This window comes from Xenopus laevis, chromosome 2L (assembly GCF_017654675.1).
Source record: "Xenopus laevis strain J_2021 chromosome 2L, Xenopus_laevis_v10.1, whole genome shotgun sequence".
NCBI lineage: Eukaryota > Metazoa > Chordata > Amphibia > Anura > Pipidae > Xenopus > Xenopus laevis.
Window position 1 is genome coordinate 83140559 of NC_054373.1, and position 24576 is coordinate 83165134.

A 24576-nucleotide genomic window follows, 5' to 3' on the forward strand; every position below is an offset into this window, starting at 1 on the left:
GCAGCAACTTTCATGGCAAGAACAAACTGGATCTTTGTCTAGGTGAAAGTTAAGAAAGATTCATGTTTTAGGGCCAAAACATGGTTGTTCAATTAATCAATGATTGATGTATTGAAGACTTTGAATGTTGCTCTTCTTTTCACTAACACACTTGAAATAACATGACTTAAATCATCTGAAGGAATGTCAGAGATTCTGAATTTGAAAAAAAGCACAGATATTCATAACAGACACATTAGCTCACCCATATTTTTCAGAAGCTACCCTGATTGAAGCCCCTCTCAACCAGTCATCTGCAGTAACAGGCCTGTCATCCACTGTTTTTGCAGTGATTTGCATGTGACACCTATTTTACCCACTCCATTTAAATGCGTAGGATCATAATCCAAAATTCTCCAATATGTGTCCAAAGCAATTGAGCAAGGAGCACAGCAGGGGCAGGGCCAGGGTTGAATAGGGTGTGACTAAGATGCACCTGGAGGTCTACAGATCTGGGTTTCCATGTCTGCCACAAATATAGATATATATAGTACCTGTTTCATTTAGGTCTCAGAAGTAGTACCTGTGCGGGTTTGTGTGGGTCTGCTCCAGGTAATCTGGCTCTCTCCCATACTCCTCATAAAATTGACTATAGTGCATATGTGAAAGAGGTCTAAGCTTGTAAGCGCCATTGGGACAGGGACTAATTTGAATTATGTATAATCTCTGTAAATATTTCAGTGTTATAGATAAAGGCTAATAATGATTTAGTGCAGGTATGGGACTTGTTATCTAGAATGCTTGGGATTTTGGGTTTTCCGGATTACGGACCTTTCTTGTCAATTTAGATTTTAAGTCTACTAGAAAATCATGCAAACATTAAATAAACCCAATAGGTTGGTTTTGCTTCCAATAAGGATTAATTATATCTTAGTTGGGATCAAGTACAATGTACTGTTTTATTATTACAGAATTTTTTTTTTAAAAATTAGAATTATTTGGATAAAATGGAGTCTATGGGAGATGGCCTTTCTGTACTCTCTAGATAATGGGATTATGGATAACGGCAGTGCAGTCTATTTTATATTCCAGTAGAACATATGCAGAATAAATGGTTGCAATGATTTCATTAAAGGAGAAATGTGTAAAAATTATACTGTGTGAATAAAGTTCCACAGACTCATAGAAGAGAACACTGGGGTAATGTAATAACTGATGCAACGTTTGTTATAGGTCTTGTAACCCATCTGGACAAACTATATATTTGCTGCTTCAACAGCAGGCCAGTAAATGCTACATGATGGTTGATTTCTATAGTTTCCTGGAAATAGAGCAGAATTTACATTCATTATTGTTTTCCCCATGTGCTCTTTTATGAATCTGCCAGAAATTGTCAAATCTTGAAGTTTCCAGTCACTAAATATGAAAAAGTAAAATGATCTAAAATAAACATTGTGCACCACTGATCTATAAGGTCAAAGCAGAGCTGGATGAGTGCAGCTGGAATAGCAAACTATGGCTTGTACAGATATATGATATGAAGATGTACATGCTTGCTGGGGTGTTAGCTTGGGTCCAAGTTCTACTAAACTGAATATTCTTCCCACAACTGAATGAGTTATACATAAATTCATGAGAAAATGTCGCACAAGTTATTAGAAACCCCTAAGTATAACAAAGCAGAGGAATACATTGACTCCCCCAAATTACACCCTTAAATAATAGCTCATTGGAGCAAATTCACTAAGGCGCGAAGCGCCGAACGCTAGCGTTAATTCGCTAGCGTTTGGCATTTTCGCTACTGCGCAAATTCACTAACGAACGCTGGCGTAGTTTCGCTAGTGTTACTTCGCAACCTTACGCCAGGCGAATCTTCGCTAGCGACGAAACTACGCAAATTCACTAACTTGCGCAGTGTACTGAATGCTACCTTTTACGCTAGACTTCCTTCGCCACCTCAGACCTGGCGAAGCGCAATAGAGTAGATAGGGATTGTTTAAAAAAAAGTCAATTTTTTTTCTAAGTCCCAAAAAACGCTGGCGTGTTTTCTACATGATGGCTGATAGGCTGAAAAAGATCGAAAATTTTTTGGGGCTCCCCTTCCTCCCCCCTACATTTCCTGACTCATGGCAACTTACCTAGACAGTGGGCACATGTGTAGGGCAAAATAAAATTTTTATTTGCTGATTTGAAGGTTTTCTAGGCATTTGTAGTGCAGATACGTGTTACTCCATTGAAATTTGAATTTCGCGCCGTATGCAAATTAGCCTTCGCTAGCGCAACTTCGCTTTATATAGCGAATCAACGCTAGCGCAACTTCGCAACCTTACGCTACCCCTGTGCGCAACTTCGGATTTTTGTGAATTTGCGGAGCCCTGGCGAAACTACGCCTGGCGAAGTGTGGCGTAGTGCGGCGAAGTTGCGCCTGGCGCAAATTCGCATCTTAGTGAATTTGCCCCATTGTGTCCAGATTCAGGGTTGGCATTTCCAATGATGAGTATCTGAATTACAGGTTTGACAGCATTGAGGATGTCCAACTGGAGGCCCATGGGCCAGATGGAAATATGAATACCAGCAAATGATATTAATGATTTATTTTAGGGTACCATACTGTAAACAAGTGCTTTGAGTTAACACATTTTAGTGATTAAAGGGGTTGCTCGCTAAAAACACTTTCAGCTTTTTCAGTTGAGTTGTTTTCAGATTGTTCACCAGAAATGAAGACTTATTTCAGTTGCTTTCCATTTTTTATTCTTACCGTTTTTTTTAAATCTAAGTTTAAAGTTGAATGTTCCTGTCTCTGGTGTTGGTCTGGCAGCTCAGTAATTCAGGTGCAGAATCTAAACTGTTACTATTTTGCAACATTTAGTTGTAACATTTTTCAGAAGCATCTCTGGAATATTAGCAACTATTGTATCCATTCTAACAGCTGCCTGTAATGAAACCCAGAGATTCTGCTCAGCAGAGACAAAGATATGAAATGTATCAACTAAATGCAACCCTCCCTCCCCAGAGCAGCTTTAGGGTCAGGCCACACTGGGCGTTTTGGGGAGATTTGGTCGCCGGGCGAATTGCCGCATGTGATTAGCGCCATCGTTTTTTTTTTTTTAGCAGAGTGAGGGAAGGCGTTTGGGGCGGATTGGTCGCCGCAAAAACGAGGCGATTAGTCACCAGGTGACCAAATCTCCCAAAACGCCCAGTATGGCCTGACCCTTAGAAAGGTGAAACATTTGATTTACACTTCAATATCATAAGGTCACACATAGAAAATAGAAAGTAAGTAATAGAAACCAACTGAACTGAAAAAAGTGTTGCAAGGTGAACAACCCCTTTAACATATTACTACATGATACAGTGAAATAGCCACGTCAAAGTATTTATTTCCTCTTTTTCCCTTTTTCTGTGTTAGCAGTAGCCAACAATTTGTTGGTGAAATGGGAATAGTCCCACTTCAAAGTTTAAGGGGGTTATTTACTAAACCTAGATTTTTTCTGGTTGAGTTTTTTGGACAAAAACATTTTGAGATTTATTATACCCTGAAGATGCTAAAAGTTTGAATCCGAAAATCTGCCATCAAACCTGTCAAGGTCATGCAGAAGTCAATGGCAGTTGTCCCTTTTACAATTTGAAGATATCATGAACTGCAATGGGTTTTGTCCGATTTGGTTTTTTGGGTGATAACCAGAAAAAATTGAGAGATTCGGGGTAGGGAATCCAGGATTCGGTTCGGGATTCAGCCAGGATTCTGCCTTGTTCAGCAGGACTTGGATTCGGCCGAATCCTTATGCCCAGCCGAACTGAATCCGAATCCTAATTTGCATATGCAAATTAGCGTCGGGGAAGGAAATTGCGTGACTTTTTGTCAGAAAACAAGGAAGTAAAAAATGTTTTCCCCTTCCCATCCCTAATTTGTATATGCAAATTAGGGTTCGGATTTGGTTCGGTATTCGGTAGCCGAATCTTTCGCAAAGGATTTGGGGTTCAGCCAAATCCAAAATAGTGGATTCGGTTTGCTTTGGTCGAGCTTGGTTTATTAAAAATATGAGATAAATTCAAGTTTTAGTAAATAACCCCCTAATTGTGGTTTAGGGTGAAGAAGACATTGGTCTGCAAATAAGGTGCAGGTTTTTTTTTGAAAAAAAAACAATCTCACTGGGAGAGGGATAATCTGGAAATACAACCACATTTAAAATCCTTTAACAAATGTAAAAATTAGTGTCCGACATTAAAGGAAATAATGTGTCAGGCTGGAGCAGTAAAGTGGTTTAGGCTTATTTTAAGGAAATAATTCTTAATTTGCTAACTCTCTGCTTAAAGGACCTGTAATCTTTATATTTCTTTGCTTTAAACTAAAAAAAAATATTCAGTTAATGGCATAAATCCTTGGGTCTATAAAGATATTAAGTTGACTACTGGTTGGTCAAAATAATTACGCTGTTGTTACTAAATATGAATGTCTGTTTCAGGCCTGTATTGACTATAGTGGGAAATATGATGATGACTGGATAGTCCCAGTGTGTGCAAATATTCTGCAAAGCCTAGTCGCTTAGCCACCTGCCTACAAAACTGGAATTCTCTTCTTGGTGCCCAGAGGCTGGCATCCTCCAAGCCTTTGCCACCTGCCACCCCATACCTGAGATTGTGTGCAAGAGCATCCTTTGCTCTAATACAGGGGAAAAGATACACAGAAATATCCTGCACACCTGGACCTCAGTGCAACCAAACTTCAGGTGTGGCTGGGCGGCATGTTACCCCTTAATTTGTGCCGCCTTAGGCCCAAGCTTTTGTGGCCTTGCCTCAAATCCAACCCTACCTACCTAAAGCCACGTTTAAAACATGCATTGCAAGCAAATTTGTATGTTTTGGTAAGTTCTACCTTAATAAATATATCCCTGAAAGACTTTGGTGTTGCACATTGCACTCCCCAATGGCACGCATATGTGCACGCTCAATACCGTAGCTCTTCCTGGATAAACAGTACAGCGCTATCAGGTGTTTATTTCTGTAGAGTTGCCACCTTTCCCCATTTTTGATAAACTTTGCTTTCTATGTTAGAGGTAGGGTTCAGAATATGCCAATCAGTCACCAGCAACTATCCTAACCTTACACTTAACATTAAAACAATTTCAGATAATATTATCATTAAATGCACTGATGTTCTTTGGAGTATAATAAACGTGCCTGTGGCTCGGAAGACAACATTAAATGAGAAAATAGATTTGCAAATGCACCTTGTGCAGAGCTACAGCTCATTATAATAATGCAGTAACCCAGCCTTTACTCTTTGCTAAATTAATAAAAAAGAGTTTTTACTATGTTAAGTTTCAATCATCATTATGATGCTACTTGAGCAATGCACAGTTTGAGACTCTGAGGATTCCAGGGAGGGACAGAAAAAGAACATTTGACACTTAAAAGGGGAAAGTGCCTTTGTAACTGAGCCAAGCTGTATTTAGATGAACTATACAATGGTCTGTTGAAGAAGAATGTGAGAGCTATTCAAAAGAACTCTGTTGCCACCCAGAAGAGGAGAAATGACCCGGACACATATTTGTAGGTCATTTTTAACATATACTATTTACAGATAATACGTTATGTATAATGTCCCTCTGTCTTGTTCTGCTATGTGTATATTGCAGGGATGTTTTATTAATATTTATTAAAGATTTTGAATTTTTGTGTAACCCATTTGCTCAATAAGCAGAAGTCTGTAAGCTGAAGATTTATCAGTACATTATTGGATCCGTTATCCGGAAACCCGTTATCCAGAAAGCTCCAAATTACAGAAAGGCCATCTCCCATAGATTCCATGTTATCAAAATAATCCAAATTTTTAAAAGTGATTTTTCTCTGTAATAATAAAACAGTACATTGTACTTGATCCAAACTAAGATATAATGAATCCTTATTGGAAGCAGAACCAGCCTATTGAGTTTAATTAATGTTTACATGATTTTCTAGTAGACGCATGAAGATCTGTTATCCGGAAAGCCCCAGGTCCCGAGGATTTTGGATAACAGGTCCCATACCTGTACTCCAAAATATATCACTTAGATGAGATGTTCCTTAGTCTAAAGTTTCAGACTGCAGAACACTTTAAATGCCACAGTTTTTATACATTATAATGTAGCCACTTACTAAACTTACTAAATAGCCATGTATCAGTAACCAAACTTAAAAGACTAAGGTGGAACCATTACTGTAAGCCTAAAAAAATTATATTGGGCTAGTTTATTTATAGCGGGGTAGTTTACAAAGTAGAAAAAAACAGCCATAAGCGGCCATGTTTTTCATACTGCACCCTAATACCATTATGAATACAGTGCTGCCTGTGTTTGCTACTCTGTAATCATTCGGGGTGGTTAGAGGTAGCACATAGGTGTCGTCTCAAACCCTTTAAGGAACATTGCACTTACTTAAAATTTGGCACGAGGTGCAGAGTGCCATAAGACCCAAGACTTTTTAAAAAAGTACTTTGGGGAACAATTCTGTGTCCCTTAGTGCCCTAGTCCTTGTGTCCAGGATCTTCTAAAATGACCCTTTCTGTCTAGAAATACTGTATTGTATATATTAGAATTAGTATACAATCCCAGGGGTTCATAACCCCGTAACAATAATGATCCATTGCCTTTAAGGTTGTCCAGAATAACGTTATATATAAAGGTATGGGACCTGTTATCCAGACTACTCGGGCCTGGGGTTTTCCAGATAAGGGATTTTTCTGTAATTTAGATCTTTATAAGTCTACTGTAAAATCATTTAACCGTTAAATAAACCCAATAGGCTTGTTTTGCTAAGGATTAATTATATAGTTGTTTGGTCCAAGTACAAGGTACTTTTTCATTATTACAGAGAAAAAGAAAATTATTTTTTTTAAAAACAGCCGTCCCATAATTCAAAGCTTTCTGGGTAACGGGTTTCCAGATAATGGATCCCATACATATATTACATATCAAGAGGTGGGGATGTGCTTCTTCAAGAGGAAAAATGTTATGTTCAGAAACGTAAAACTGTATCCCCTAAGGGTTTTAATGAATATTGTAAATGTTTGCTGTTTTTAGTTACACATTAACTTATATGGCTTTTAATGTGTAAATTATACATTTTCTTACTTTTCTCACCTCTAGGTGGCAGTATGTGGCAGTATGGATAACTGATATAGGAATTTTTCGGTCTGTATTAACTATATGCTGGCACCACGGAAAAGTGTTTCCTCTTGAAGTGTATGCAGAGGTAATTTTTCCAATATAATTTATTTATAGATATATATATCTATATATATATAGATATAGATATATATATAGATATAGATATAGAGATATATATATATATATATATATATAGATATAGATATAGATATAGAGATATATATATATATATATATATATATATATATATATATATATATATATATATATATAGTTATATATATATAGTTATATATATATATATATATATATATATATATATATAGTCATATGAAAAAGTTTCGGAACCCCTTTCAGCCTGTATAATAATAACATCCACTTTCAACAAAAAAGATTACAGTGGTGTCTCTTTCATTTCCCAGGAACATTTGAGTACTAGGGGTGTTTTCTGAACAAATATTTTTAGTGAAGCAGTATTCAGTTGTATGAAATTAAATCAAATGGGAAAAACTGGCTGTGCAAAAATTTGGGTTCCCTTGTAATTTTGCTAATTTAAATGCATGTAACTGCTCCATACTGATAACTGGCAACACCAAAATTGGTTGGATTAGCTCCTTAAGCCTTGAACTTCATAGGCAGGTGTGTCCAATCATCAGAAAGGTTATTTAAGGTTACCAATTGCAAGTTGTGCTTCTGTTTGACTCTCCTCTGAAGAGTGACAGCATGGGATCCTCAAAGCAACTCTCAAAAGATCTGAAAACAAAGATTGTTCAGTATCATGGTTTAGGGGAAGGCTACAAAAAGCTATCTCAGTGGTTTTAACTGTCAGTTTCAACTGTAAGGAATGTAATCAGAAAATAGCAGTAGAAAAGAATGCCAATACCTGTATTTGCAGCAAACGGGGGTGAGTTGCTGTAAAACCCAGGTCTGGCAGGCCAAGAAAAATACAGGAACGGCAAATGCGGAGGATTGTGAGAATGGTTACAGACAACCCAAAGATCACCTCCAAAGGCCTGCAAGAACATCTTGCTGCAGATGGTGTATCTGTACATTGTTCTACAATTTGCACAAAGAACATCTGTATGGCAGGGTGATGAGAAAGAAGTCCTTTCTGCACTCACACCTCGCTTGTTGTACGCAAAATCTCATTTAGACAAGCCACAGTCATTTTGGAACCAAGTGGTTTGGACTGATGAGACAACAATTGAGTTATTTGGTCATAACAAAAAGTACTTTGGATGGCGAAAGAAGAACACCACATTCCAATAAAAACACCTGCTACCTACTGTCAAATTTGGTGGAGGTTCCATCATGCTGTGGGGCTGTGTGGCTAGTTCAGGAACTAGGGCCCTTGTTAAAGTCGAGGGTCGGATGAATTTAACTCAAAATAAAAAAAAAATTCTGGATAATGTTGAAGCATCAGTCACAAAGTTGAAGTTACGCAGGAGTTGGATATTCCAACAAGACAAAGAAACACCCTAAACACACTTCAAAACCTACATAAGCATTTATGCAAAGGGAGAAGTACAATATTCTGGAATGGCTGTCATAGTCCCCCGATTTGAATATCATTGAAATCTAAAATCTATGGGATGATTTGAAGCAGGCTGTCCATGTATGGACGAATGGTCAAAAATACCACCATCCAGAATCCAGACCCTCATCAAAGGCTATAGGAGGCAATTAGAGGCTGTTACATTTGCAAAAGGAGGCTCAACTAAGTATTGATGTAATATCTCTGTTGGGGTGCCCAAATTTATACAACTGTCTAATTTTGTTATGAATCTTATTGCATGTTTTTTGTTAATCAAATAAACTGTATGTCACTGCTGAAATACTACTGTTTTCATAAGGCATGTTATATATTAAAAGGAAGTTACTACTTTGAAAGCTCAGCCAATGATAAACAAAACCCAAATAATTAAGAGGGGTTCCCAAACTTTATATATATATTTTTAAAAATAATGGTGAGCACAACTTCCCCTTGTTTGTTATAGTTATACAGGAGCAGTGACCAGCTCCATGTTGTAGCTCCCACCCTTCCCAGCTATAGTCAGGTGATCCCACTGGTGTCTAATAAAAGGGCAGCCAAGTTTGGGAGTTTTACTTTGAAAGCAGCTAGTAAGCTGCAGGAAAAACTTAGTCCCTTTGTAAAATGTACAATTAAGCAATTGAATTCTTAATGAATCAGATGAAAATTAAGCGTAGGACTGGCCATATATGGGATGACTTTGACGTAGTTGGCCATCTTAAATATATTGCAATATATGGACAAACAATCCCTGTTTTGTTTAAAGGGTAAGGCATTTTTCAGTAGCAGTATGCACAAAATGTCTCTGTCTTAAATATATTGATAATGGGTTGAGTGCAGAGGACCTCTTGTATTTGCCTATATATATATATATATATATATATATATATATATATATATATATATATATATATATAGGCAAATACAATAACAAAAGTTGTGCCATAAAACAAAACTATACAGGTTTTGCTTACAGGAAGTATAACTCTGATTATGCTACAGAAACAGCCTTATACTGTCTTGCTGTTGTGCTTCCTAAATAATTTTGATTGATTAAAACTTACCACCAAAGTCTTCAAAATAAAGAGAATTTGCAAACCTGAGAGAAGCGAGTGATTTTAAATGCTCACACAAACAGAACAGAAATACTATAATGTTTCATATCTGTGAAAGGCACATGTTAAACATGACGATTTTCCTTCACTATATAGGGATGAGTTACACCGTGCATCATCCTGTAGATAAATCTTACTGTGAACATTATCAGTCAAGCAGTATAAGACAAAGTTATGTTATTTAGGTTTTTGTATATTTGTAAGCACTTGAAGAAATCTCTGTATAAAATAAAGAGTCAATGGTTGACCTCTAATTATAGTGAAGTACAGTTGTATTAGAAACATTCAGCTGAGCTGCTTTTCATTAGGAGGGACTAGGCCTGTTGTTTAAATAAATGGATTGTGCAAAATACAGGAAAATTCAGCAAAATAACTAGTTGCACCTAAAGAAAAAGGTCTAAAGAAATTTACGCAATGCTAGGATTTCAGAAATAGTTCACAAAATAAGATATATATATATATATATATATATATATATATATATATATATATATATATATATATATATATATATATATATATATATATATATATATACTGGTATGGTACCTGTTATCCAGAATGCTTGGGACCTGGGGTTTTCTGGATAAGGGATATTTCCGTAATTTGGATCTTTACACCTTAAGTCTACTAAAAAATCATTTAAACATTAATTTAACCCAATAGGATTGTTTTACCTCTAATTAGGATTTATCATTTCTTAGTTGGGATCAAGTACAAGATACAGTTCAATTACTTCAAAGAAAAAGGAAATTATTTGCAAACATTTTACTTATTTGATTATAATGGAGTTTGTGGGAATTGGAGCTTTCTGGATAATGGGTTTCCAGATAATGGATCCTATGAAATCTAATGGAGAAATTGTACAATTTAAAGGGATACTGTCATGGGGAAAAAAACATTTTCAAAATGCATCAGTTAATAGTGCTGCTCCAGCAGAATTATGCACTGAAATCCATTTCTCAAAAGAGCAAACAGATTTTTTTATATTCATATATTCAATTTTGAAATCTGACATGGGGCTAGACATATTGTCAATTTCCCAGCTGCCCCAAGTCATGTGACTTGTGCTCTGATAAACTTCAATCACTCTTTACTGCTTTACTGCAAGTTGGAGTGATATCACCCCCCTCCCTTTTTCCCCCCAGCAGCCAAACAATAGAACAATGGGAAGGTAACCAGATAGCAGCTCCCTAACACAAGATAACAGCTGCCTGGTAAATCTAAGAACAACACTCAATAGTAAAAACCAATGTCTCACTGAGACACATTCAGTTACATTGAGAAGGAAAAACAGGAGTCTGCCAGAAAGCATTTCTCTCCTAAAGTGCAGGCACAAGTCACATGACCAGGGGCAGCTGGGAAATTGACACCATGTCAGATTTCAAAATTGAATATAAAAAAATCTGTTTGCTCTTTTGAGAAATGGATTTCAGTTCAGAATTCTGCTGGAGTAGCACTATTAACTGATGCGTTTTGAAAAACACAGGATCCCTTTAAGCATTTGCAGTGTAGTGTTTTTATTACATATTAGGCTGTACTACTGTAGATCAGAAGGTAAAATAGACGTAATGTAATAAAAGCCATGACATTTATTGAGCTGACCAACCATTGCTTAGTTATTAAACTATATATGTGATTTTGAAATGTATGTTCAAAATAAATCTAGATACATCTAGGAGGTCCATGCCTCACACTAAACTGAAATATGTCCCATTTGTGCAGCCTACAGAAAATATTGCTAAACAGTGAGTGTTCCAGGGGAAAGGAATGGTAGTACAGGTATGGGATCCATTATTTGGAAAGCTCCAAATATGGAAAGGTTGTCTCCCATACACTGCTTTTTAATTAAATCATTAAAAAAAATTTAAATGATTTTCATATGACTGTATCTGGAAAACCCCAGGTACAGAGCATTCTGTATAATAGGTCCCATACCTGTACTAAGCAAAAATTAGGTAGCAGCAATTCCAGCACTGGCATATATGATGTAGGGAACTGTCTGTATTTCAGCACAAAAGGGATCTCCTCACCTGAAAATTTCATATGGCATATGGCTGGTGCCTGCTGGATCATTAGCTTCAAAGTGCTGCTTTATTTCTCTGGATTTTGTTTCTCCTATCCTTCTCAGCTTGCTTGTTATCACACTGATGTCAGACATGGGAAACTAGAAAGAGAAAAACTGTTATTGCCACAGATGTGTCTTTGATTTTCAGCAGCCGTGATAGAATATCAAACTCTTATTTTCCTGAAAATCACAGAATGTTAGGCACTTGTTAACATCATTGAAATGACCTTATCAAAACTCATGCATCCAAAGAATGAATTTAAGTTTAGCTGTGCAAAATATGGCTGTATTCCCAGTGAATGCAACAGGAAATTCAGTTCTTACTCCTGACCTCTACCGGCCACTGTACCACCTGAATTAACCATAGAGCCAGTGGGATATTATTTTTTTATGTTATTATCACGTATTTATAAAGCAGCAACATATACAATGAGCAACTTCAACCTTATTATTTTTAATATATGCACCACCCATGGGGCCCCCTTAACCTGTCACCCTAAACAATAGGAAATACAGCTCCAAATTGCAAAAATTGCAATGTAAGGAGATCTGCCTTCAAAATTAAACTCAAACTACTCTTGGTAGTTCTAGTATGGGATCTGTTATCCAGAAACCCGTTATCCAGAAAGCTCTGGATTACAGGAATGCCATCTCCCATAGACTCCATTTTAAACAATGAATTCACCTTTTTCAACACAATTTCCTTTTTCTCTGTATTAATGAAACAGTACCTTGCAGATCCAAACTAAAATGGGTAATCCTTATTTGAGGAAAAACAATCCTATTGGGTTTGTTTAATATTTAAATGTTTTTGTTAGCAAATTTAAGGTATGGGGATCTCAATTACAGAATGCTTCCTTACCCAGAAACCCCCAGGTTGCATACCTATATTTTGTTGTAACCAGGTGATAAAAATACATGAAAAATGCCCCTACTATTTACAATGAAACCACATAATTTCTTGTATAATTAATAAAAGTCTATAAAACCTTAGTTAGGCAGTGTACAGTATATGACTGCACATAGTCCGTTTAGATTAAATTCACAAGTTCACTTCAACTGAACAGAAAGCAACTGGGAAAAAAAGAATGTAAATACATTTTCAAGGCGAGTTCACCACCCAGTGGTGAATATTTGGTACATTTTTAACTGAGAATGGACTTTGTTTCACCCTGTTATGCTATCTTTAGTAAAGACCTCAAAATTAATACTTATTTACATTTCAGTATGTTCTAAGACTCACTAGAAAGAAGTGGGTTTAAGTAGGTGATATCAGCTTACTATTTTACTCATTTATGAGGGATATAAAACGGATCCTACTCACACAGCTCATAATAAATAATATATGGCCTCTCATTTAAATTTGGGCTTCAAACGATTGTTACCTATAAACATCACACCATTTTTAAACTCCCCATAGATCCTCTAAAAGGTGGTTTCTCTGTTATTATTGAGCACTTGGTGTGTCCCAACACGAACTACCCACAAGTACAGTAGGATGTGGGCATTTTGACCTTTAGACAATCACAGTGGCCTCCATAGGTAAAGATTTATAGTCTGCAGCTGAGGAACAAACTAGTAGTGCTGCCCATCTATAAGATGGGAGTTGATTGGCATCCTACAAAGCAAGTTACACAATACCTCTGGGCACTGGCTGTCCTGTACTGTCTAGGAAAGCAGCCATCAAAAGTTAAATGGTTAGGTTGAGCTAGTAAGATATTTGTGATATTTTCAAAGCAGTGTAACTTTCCTACTTTCTGAAGTGTATAATGTAATGGCAATACAGGTATGGGATCTGTTATCTAGAATGCTCAGGACCTGGGGGTTTTCTGGATAAGGGATCTTTCCTTAATTTGGATCGCCTTACCTTAAGTCTACTTAAAAATAATTTAAACATTGAATTAACCTAATCGGATTGTTGATTGATAGTAAAAGTAAGGTCAAAACCCAAAGCAGTTAGAATACAAAGAACAAGGGCAGGAGTGGATTTACAGGACTAAAGATACTTGGACAGACACTCAGGACAGTATATGGGATGAGGTAGGCTTAATTGGCCCTTAACTGGGCTATTGTCTACAGCTGGATCATAACAGGTGTTAGCAGGGAAAACAGACAGTAGGAAAAGTAATTGATATAACCTGCCAGACCCAAACCACAATGCCTCCTGTAGCTAGGTTTGCCACATTTTATGGAAAAAAATATTGTCCTTTCTATATTTTTATGCTTTTTTTCCCTATGAATAACATTGGCATCAAGCAATGGTAAAATACCAGCTAGGTGACAACCTTATAGGCTGTGGCTCAACTTGAAAAAGAAGCAGACAGAAAAGTTCCTCTTTCTAAAGCAGTGAGTTCCCAATAGCGGTTTGCATAAGTATTCGGTCCCCCACATTTAATATTGTTAGTGCCATCTTTTTTGCAGGAATAACGGCTTTACCTATTTTGGATAAGTACATAACAACTTTGTACACTATGTTGAAGGCATTTTTGCCAATTCTTCCAGTTCCAGGTGCATTTGGTCTAGGTTGTTCAGACTAGTTCATTTACACTAGTGCTACAGATAGACTGGGCCATTTTATGACAAGTTCTTTGATGAACACAATGAACTTTCACACTTTCGGATGTGCTTTCACCTAGTTCCTTTTAAGTACAGGAGCTATTATCCTCAATGTGGACCTGGGGTTTTTCAGATAATAGATCACCATACCTTAAAGGCGGAAAACATGTTTTTTTTTCAAAACGCATCAGTTAATAGTGCTACTCCACCAGAATTCTGCACTGAAATCCATTTCTCAAAAGAGCAAACAGAGTTTATTTATATTCAATTTGGAAATCTGACATGGGGCTAGACATTTTGTCAGTTTCCAAGCTGCCCGTGGTCATGCGACTTGTGCCTGCACTTTAGGAGAGAAATGCTTTCTGGCAGGCTGCTGTTTTTCCTTCTCAATGTAACTGAAGGAGTCTCAGTGGGACATGGGTTTTTACTATTGAGTGTTGTTCTTAGATCTACCAGGCAGCTGTTATCTTGTGTTAGGGAGCTGCTATCTGGTTACCTTCCCATTGTTCTTTTGTTTGGCTGCTGGTGAGGAAAAGGGAGGGGGTTGATATCACTCCAACTTGCAGTACAGCAGTAAAGAGTGATTGAAGTTTATCAGAGCACAAGTCACATGACTTGGGGCAGCTGGGAAATTGACAATATGTCTAGCCCCATGTCAGATTACAAAATGGAATATAAAAAATCTGTTTGCTCTTTTGAGAAATGGATTTCAGTGCAGAATTCTGCTGGAGCAGCACTATTAACTGATTCATTTTGAAAAAAAAAATTTTCCCATGACAGTATCCCTTAAAAGATTTTTTTAACATTTAAATAAACCCAATAGGACTGTTCTGTGCCAGTATGAATTCATTCATCTGATTTACAAGTACAAGGTTCTGTTTTATAACAATACAGAAAAGGAGAGTAAAACAGAAAAGGAAACCTTACAAATGTAATTATTTGTTATAATTTAGTCCAAAGGAGATTGCCTTCCCATAATTCAGAGCTTTCTGAATAACAGGTTCCTGTATAGGTAATGTTATACCTGTAATTGATTATTTGATACTCCCCTACATAAATGTAAAAAGAAGGAAGCATGGATTATGTTAAATATATGAAAATACTACAAGAGAACTAGATGCAATCTGCTGAAAACTAAGGGTTGTACACAATTAATCTTTTAGCAGGATGGTGGTCCTAAGCCTATAGCAAAGTAATACTGGAGAGGCTCAAGAGCAAAAAAGGGTATTTGGCCTACAACTGCCAAATTAAAGCCTTATCTTTATCCAACTGAGGTATACAAAATTCATATGATTAACTTGAACAGCCTGGAGCAATCTTCTTGGAAGAATAGAGTAAATTGCTCCCCAAGAAAGCTGGCAAATACTTCACTACAGTTTAGTGGATTGTTTATAATAAAGTTTCCCCTTTAATGAAAAAGAATACATGGTTTTAAAGTTACAGTTTTTATAAATAAAATTGCTTTTGAAAGCTGCTAGTTTTAAATCAATTGTGATATACTGACCGCATAGAGACCCTCCTTGTCAAAAAACGAATAAATAAATTTGTGCAATGCGTTATCCTAGTGACTAAAATAGGTACAGTACTAACCACATAAAAATGGAACTCTTGCACATCAAAATCTAAGAAAAAATGTTTTTTATACAAGTATATTAAAATCCATAATGACCCCATATCTATAGCCTAGATATATTTTTCTTCGCGTCTTCCCTTTTTTTTTTATCTTCCAACCTCTCATTCAAGTCACTGCCTGGGTGCTAGGAAAAATTGGACCCTAAATTGGGGGGGGGGGTGCTGAACAAAAAGTTAAAGAATTCAACAACCACAAAAAAAGAAAATAAAGACGAATAGCAAATAATCTCAAAATATCACTATCTACATCATACTTACGGTTTCAGTAAAGATGAACTACCCTTTTAAAAAGCAGAACTGGACCTGGCCATTTTTATTCCTGTCTCCTAAACTCTTCACAGTGAGTGTTTGTAGACTTAGTAGGCAAACGTTTAAATTGTAAGCTCTCATGAACTCTTAAACTCCTATCAGTCAGTATTTGTATATAATGCAAACAAGATTCAAACACAAATTGGATATCTCCTTGGTGTAGTAGTGTCAGTTGCTCAATCATACAGTGGGGGGTTCGCCAGGTCCACATAAACTTCAGGGTACAAATAATGATTCCACTGGAGAGCTGGTTACAATGCAGTGTTGTGTTTTATTGAGGATGCATAAGCACTACATGTTTCGGAACTCTAAGGTCCTTCCTCTGGTGCAGTTGCACCAGAGGAAGGACCCTAGAGGTCTGAAACATGTGGAATGGAATCATTATTTGTAATCTGTATGCTTGTTGTATACATCAATCTTTTGTACAGTGTTGCAGAATATGTTGGTGCTTTAATAATAATTACAGGTATGGGACGTGTTATCCAGAATGCTCAGGGTCTGGGGTTTTCCAGATAATGATCTTTCCATTATTTGGATCTTCATACCTTCTATTAGAAAATCGTGTAAGCGCTAAATAAACCCAATAGGCTGCTTTTACTTCCAATAAGGATTAATTATATCTTAGTTTGGATCAAGTACAAGGTACTGTTATTACACAGAAAAGGGAAATAGTTTTTTTTTAAAAATTGGATTATTTGGATAAAAGAGAGTCTATGGGAGAAGGCTTTTCTGTAATTTGTAGCATTCTGGATAACAGGTTTCCAGATAACGGATCCCATACTTGTATCTGTTCTGCACAAGGGGAACAAGATCAACACATTCAGAACTGATTATTGCCAGTCTCGAGATTGCCAGAAATATGTACATGTACAGAGCATAATAGAGTATTAATAATAAAACAAAATATGAGTCCCACTACATTGATTAGAAGGTGAACAGGTAGGGCAGTTTCTGGAATAAAATTATTTGAAGTAGTAGATATGCAGTGGTTAAATCAGAACTGACTAGGCTTTACTCTCCTGAAACAATAAGAAAACGACAACAAAATAGGGGCACAGGACACAATATATGTCACTTACCATGTAGAACAGGTGTCCGGGTGCACCAGCCCCAGCCCCTCAGCTTAGGGAGCGGATAAACCAATGGCAAACCAGATAGGGGGCATCCAAGCACTCAGACGAACTCCACCAAAAATAGTATAAAAAAATATATTGTTTATTTGTAGATTCATTAAAAAGGATCAGTATCTCCATTGTGCCCCCAAGGGATGCCCCCTATCTGGTTTGCTTTAACTCTCTTGAAACCATAATTATATTAAAATTTTGTGTTGTAACCATCTGTTCATATAACTTTCAGTTTCACATTTTCCATAATATTAGCTTCTTTTGTTGCTGTTGTTTTGTTTTATTTTAGAAATGTAACCCCCTGGTGTGAAGATTCTCCCAAAGACTTTCATTGATTTTAATTATTGACTTGTTTTATGTTGCTGAAATTCACTGTGGTATACTCACTGCCTGTGCTTAAAGGTACATTTTCCCATAAATATAAATTTATTTTCCTCAATAAATGCAAACAACTTTAGCAAAGAATAAGGCATTATAATTTACAAAACAACTGTGATATAGTTACCCATGACGTTTTTCACTATTTAGTAAACCTTGCTTTTTGTACTGAAAACATGATATTTGCATTTTTTTTTAAGGTCTTGTTTATTTTACCCTTGTGTACATTTTTATGCAAACAAGGAAATGGGCATGCAGCAACAGTCACATTTATGATTCCCAGAAGTCTTGCATCACTGAATATCCATGATTCAGTTGGTCCATCAAAGTCATAACAGAGGCATATGTATATTATTATGCCTGTACATGTGTGTACAATTACATTAGAAATGAAAGTAGAGGAGAAATGAATACTTATGAGGACTTGCATCCCAGTGCCCAAGAGCTACAAAGATTTGGGGGCTGATTCATGAAGCTCGAGTGAAGGATTCGAAGTAAAAAAACGTCGAATTTCGAAGTGTTTTTTGGGCTACTTCGACCATCGAATGGGCTACTTCGACCTTCGACTACGACTACGAATCGAACGATTCAAACTAAAAATCGTTCGACTATTCGACCATTCGATAGTCGAAGTACTGTCTCTTTAAAAAAACTTCGACCCCCTACTTCGGCAGCTAAAAGCTACCGAAGTCAATGTTAGCCTATGGGGAAGGTCCCCATAGGCTTGCCTAAGTTTTTTTGATCGAAGGATATTCCTTCGATCGTTGGATTAAAATCCTTCAAATCGTTCGATTCGAAGGATTTAATCGTTCGATCGAAGGAATAATCCTTCGATCGTTCGATCGTAGGATTTGCGTTAAATCCTTCGACTTCGATATTCGAAGTCGAAGGATTTTAGTTCCTAGTCGAATATTGAGGGTTAATTAACCCTCGATATTCGACCCTTCATACATCTGCCCCTAAGTGAAACATGACAAAAACAAACCAATATGGCTAAAACAGTGTTGATACAACCACATCAGCAAACCAACTTGGATGATTTGCATAGTAAAAGGGTGATTTTGTTTCTAAACCAGGATGTGCAGAGCTGGGCTAATCTTCACATTGTTTGCATAATTGACATTGGTACAGTACACTATTGAAGAAAGAAATTCTGGAAAAGTTTGCTGAAGTTCTTTTTAAATGAGTGTTGACATTGAGTGCATAACTGGCATGGTCTCTTCTTTTTCAAAACCTGAGCTAAGAAATTTGAATCTATAACTACGCTGCAATTACAGAAAATTTTAATGATCACTTTTTTTTCCATTTATATATATTTTCCAGGGCATTTTATTTGTTTTTTTACATATTCACAGGCCACATGGTTAGATTTGCATTGAGGATACAATATATAACATCAAGCTGCTTACATTGAGTAAATCATTTTTGTAAGCTACTGTTGAACCCTGACTCAATAAACAGAACATCTCACCAACTAGTGTATTTCCCATTATCTTATTTCCCATCTTATTTATGAAAAAACCTGAATCTAAAAAACTTGCTTGAATGCAATAGGGGAAAAACTCTAATACCTTGAATTTATGGAGTTATAGGCTAAAAAACCTTGAATACCTTGAATTTTTGAGCGCAAACCTCCATAAAAAACCCAAAAATTATTTGGGCCATTGACTTCTACATGACCTCGAAAGTTTTAAATGGAATATTTACGGATTCAGGCTTTTAGCTGTCAGGGAGCCGGGAGCTCCCTCCAGGGAGGTAGTCAGGATCGAGGAGGAAGCCCTCTTGAGGGAGCAAGGTCGAGGTGTCCAAAGGGTTAATTCAAAGAGTAGTCAGGATCCAGGCAAGAGTTCACAGGCAGGCAGATAACAACAAAGTCCAAAGTCCAGGCAAAGGGTCAAAATAACAATCAGGAACAGGATATAGCTATAGAAGCTCACAGGGAACCCAGGATTCTCACAGGAAATGATTCCTATACTTGGGCGCCATTCTGGCGTCTTAGTAAGGCTTTTATATTTGAATTTGGCGCCATTCTGACATCATCGGCGTCCTTGCGCCGACGTCGACGCGCTGACGTCATCGCGCCGGCGCCGCTACCCACGTGGCGGCCATGGGCGTCGCCATTTTGGGAGCGACGCCGGCAGGGAGGGACGCGCCGCCGGAGCTCCAGGACCTGCTCCGGGCGGCGATCGTGACAGTACCCCCTCACTCACGGGGGGCCTCTGGACCACCAGGACAGGGCATCTGGGGAAATATAGAGTGGAACTCCCTCACCAGACGAGGAGCATGGACATCAGAGGCCAAAGCCTTTCCACTTGATGAGGTACTGAAGAGAACCCCTGGAGATTCTGGAGTCAAGGATCTTCTCCACCTCATATTCTTGTTGACCATCCACAGAGATAGTAGGAGGGGGAGGCTGGACAACGGAAAAGCGGTTGGAGGTAGCGGGTTTCACCAAGGAGACGTGAAACACGTTGGGAATTCGCATCTCAGGGGGAAGCTGAACTCTGACAGCCACAGGATTGATCACCTCTGAGATGGAAAATGGACCTACGAACCTCGGACCCAACTTAGGAGATGGTACCTTCAACCGAATGTTCCTGGAAGACAACCAGACTTTATCACCGACCTTGTAGGGAGGAGAGGGTCTACGTCTACGATCTGCAAACGTCTTATGAACCAGAGCACTCTTCTCCAGGTTTGACTTGGTTGCAGCCCAAACAGCAGACATGTGGGCTGCATGGTCATCCGTGGCCGGAACATCAGACAACAAAAACTCTTGTGGGAAGGCTTGAGGGTGTTGACCATACACCGACATAAATGGAGACCTTCCAGTGGAAGTGTGGCAGGCATTGTTATGAGCAAATTCCGCCCATGGGAGGAGATCAGACCAATCATCTTGACAAAGGGAAACATGGTTCCTCAAGAACTGTTCCAAGGCTTGGTTCACTCGCTCAGCCGCTCCATTAGTCTGGGGATGATAAGCTGAGGAGAATTGAAGATTAATACCTAGATCTTTGCACAGGGAACGCCAGAATTTAGCCGTGAATTGAGACCCTCTGTCAGAAACGATCTCAGTTGGGAAGCCATGCAGGTGAAAAATGAACTGGATGAACAACTGTGACAACTCCACTGCAGATGGAAGCTTCCGTAGAGGGATGAAGTGGGCCATATTGCTGAAGCGGTCAATGACAACCCAAATCACGGTGTTCTCACAGGAGGGAGGAAGTTCAACAATGAAGTCCATTGCCAAATGCGTCCAAGGACGAGAGGGAACAGGCAACGGCTGTAATAACCCACTGGGGCGAGAATGGCTGGACTTGGAAGTGGCACAAACAGTACAGGCAGAAACAAAGTCTTTGACATCTTTACGGATTGTCGGCCACCAGACAAGACGCCGTAAAAGTTCAAGAGTTTTAACAGGACCAGGATGTCCCGCTTGTTTGGAACTATGAGTCTGTTGCAGAATAGGCAGACGAAGCTCAGGAGGTACAAAAGCCAATCCGATGGGGGTATCAGGAGGGGCAGAAGATTGACCAGCCAGGATTTGATCAGCAAACTGAGGGTACAGTGAAGCGATGATCTTGACAGGAGGAATAATAGGCTCTTGTCTTTCAGGAGTACGATCCACCGGAGTGAAACTTCGAGACAGAGCGTCGGCTTTCCGATTTTTGGAGCCAGGACGAAAGGTCAAGACAAAGTTGAAGCGGGAGAAGAACAGAGCCCACCTGGCCTGACGAGGATTCAGTCTCTTGAGAGAATGTATGAACTCCAAGTTCTTATGATCAGTGTAAATCGTGACCGGAATTGAAGAACCCTCTAGGAGGTGACGCCACTCTTCGAGAGCAAGTTTGACAGCCAGGAGTTCTCGATTTCCTACATCGTAATTCTGTTCTGCAGGAGAAAACTTTCTGGAGAAAAAGGCACAGGGGTGCAATTTCCCATCGGTAGAATGTCTCTGGGATAGGATAGCCCCTGCACCTACCTCAGATGCATCCACCTCAATGCAAAAGGGCAACTTAGGATCCGGATGACGGAGAACTGGGGCAGAAGAAAATGCGTCTTTTAGGGACTGAAAAGCTTCTACGGCAACTGGAGGCCAGGACCTGGGATTGCCCCCTTTTCGGATGAGAGTAAGGATAGGTGCAATGCGGGAAGAAAACCCCCTGATGAATTGCCGGTAGTAGTTGGCAAATCCGATGAACCTTTGTATAGCCTTGGTGCTCAAGGGAAGGGGCCATTCTTGGATTGCTGACACCTTAACGGGATCCATCTCGAAACCTTCTGGGGAGATGATATAACCCAAAAAAGGAATCTTAGACACTTCAAAGACACATTTCTCCAACTTGGCGAAGAGAGAGTTCTTCCTCAAACGAGAGAGTACTTCTTTCACCTGGGAGCGGTGAGATTCGAGGTCTTTCGAGAAGATTAGGATGTCATCCAGGTACACGACCACAGACTTTCCCAAGAGATCCCGGAAAATGTCATTCACGAGCTCCTGAAAGACAGCGGGGGCATTACAGAGGCCAAAGGGCATCACGAGATATTCATAGTGCCCATCCAGAGTGTTGAATGCCGTTTTCCATTCATCCCCTTCACGGATGCGGATGAGGTTGTACGCCCCACGGAGATCTAACTTAGTGAAAATTTTAGCCCCTTTCAATTGGTCAAAGAGTTCAGCAATCAAAGGTAAGGGGTACCGGTTTTTAACAGTGATTTTATTAAGGCCCCGGTAGTCAATGCAAGGACGTAGGCCTCCATCCTTCTTTTCCACGAAGAAGAAACCTGCCCCGGCAGGAGAAGTAGAGGGACGGATAAACCCCCACTGGAGATTTTCCTGAATATAATCTTTCATGGCAGAAGTCTCAGCCGGAGAAAGAGGATAGGTGCGACCCCTAGGGGGCATGGTTCCTGGCAGGAGATCGACAGGACAATCATATGGTCGATGTGGAGGAAGGAATTCTGCGGATTTCTTACAGAATACATCAGAGAATTCCCTGTAGAAGGAGGGTAGAGTCTTCAGATCAGACATAGAGATATTCACCCTCTGGAGGGGTTCAGCAGGAAGACAGTGCTGCTGGCAAAATGGGCTCCAACGGGAAATCTGTCCTGCGGACCAATCAATGGTGGGATTATGCAGGCGCAGCCAAGGGAGACCCAAAACAACAGGAACGGACGGGCAGGAAATAATAAGGAACGATAGTCTTTCTTTATGCAGCGTCCCAACCTGCACAGGCAATTCCCCCGTTGTTTTAGAGATAAATTCAGCCTCCAGGGGTCTGTCGTCAATGGCAGTGACTCGAAGCGGAGTAGACAACGGAAATAAGGGAACTTCCATGTGTTTGGCGAAAAGAGCGTCCATGAAGTTCCCAGCAGCTCCAGAATCAATGAAAGCTGGGCCGACAATGGTCTTAGTGGTTAGGCGAATCTGTAAAGGAAGGAGAAACCTGTGAGTGTTCTCTTGAGACTTCGGAGTAGTGCCCCCTACATGAGTTACCCTAGATATACCTCGGGGAACAGAACTCGTGGGCTTCACCGGACAAGAGTTCGCAAAATGAGACTGTCCGCCACAATACAGACATAAGCCAGCCATTCGTCTACGGAGTCTTTCTTGTTCGGAGAGACGAGCCCTTCCAACCTGCATCGGTTCCTCCGGAGGAGAAGCTTGAGTAGCTGGAGTTTGCAAGAGAGGTCTCTGGAAGCGAGGTGCCAACAAGGGTTGAAATCGTTTACAACGCTCCCTCTCTACTTGATGCTCTCTGAGACGAGTGTCCACCTTAATGGATAGTGCAATCAAATCTTCCAGCAGATCAGGGAACTCCCTGGAGACAAGATCATCTTTAATGCGAATAGACAGACCTTGATAGAATACGGCCTTATAGGCATGGTCATTCCAGGAAGTTTCAGCCAACAAAGTTCTAAAGTCAATAGCATAGTCACTGACACTGCGGTTTCCCTGTCGGAGTTGCAGAAGACGAGAAGGGGCATTAGTGACCCGACCCGGGGCATCAAACACAGTACGAAATGCTTGAAGAAAAGCCTTGGCATCAAAAGTCAGTGGAGAATTCTTCTCCCAAAGAGATGTTGCCCACTCAAGCGGTTTGCCCACCAAACGAGACATCACATACCCCACCTTGGAACGTTCATTGGGGAAGTGCGAGGGTTGAAACTCGAACTGGATCTGGCACTGTGTAGCGAAACCTCTGCAGGCCTGTGAGTCCCCACTGAAGCGAGGAGGAGGCGGAATACGAGGCTCACCAGACGAGAAACCTGTGCTAGACGAGACGTCCGCCATGGGAGGATTTGCAGCCGCTTGGGAAGCAGGAGGCGCTGGAGGCACTCGGGAGAGAAGGGTATCGAGTGCCTGTCCTATGTGGTACTGCTGGGCTTCATATTCCTGCATGCGGGATGCCAGTCCGCGGAGCGCTCGTCCGACATCAGGCGTAGCTTCCTCAGTAGGATCCATGGCCCAAGTATAATGTCAGGGAGCCGGGAGCTCCCTCCAGGGAGGTAGTCAGGATCGAGGAGGAAGCCCTCTTGAGGGAGCAAGGTCGCGGTGTCCAAAGGGTTAATTCAAAGAGTAGTCAGGATCCAGGCAAGAGTTCACAGGCAGGCAGATAACAACAAAGTCCAAAGTCCAGGCAAAGGGTCAAAATAACAATCAGGAACAGGATATAGCTATAGAAGCTCACAGGGAACCCAGGATTCTCACAGGAAATGATTCCTATACTTGGGCGCC

The 24576-nt window shown here is 39.5% G+C and overlaps 1 protein-coding gene across 2 annotated transcripts in view; it reads right to left on the minus strand.

Moving 5' to 3' along the window:
- efhc2.L (EF-hand domain containing 2 L homeolog) overlaps nucleotides 1-24576 on the minus strand; it is a 60171-nt gene that overhangs the window by 11061 nt on the left and 24534 nt on the right. For both annotated transcript variants that reach the window (XM_018246655.2, XM_018246656.2), the window contains one exon: nucleotides 11807-11940. In XM_018246655.2, coding sequence (XP_018102144.1) covers nucleotides 11807-11940 — 134 coding nt within the window. The remainder of the gene's footprint in view (nucleotides 1-11806; nucleotides 11941-24576) is intronic.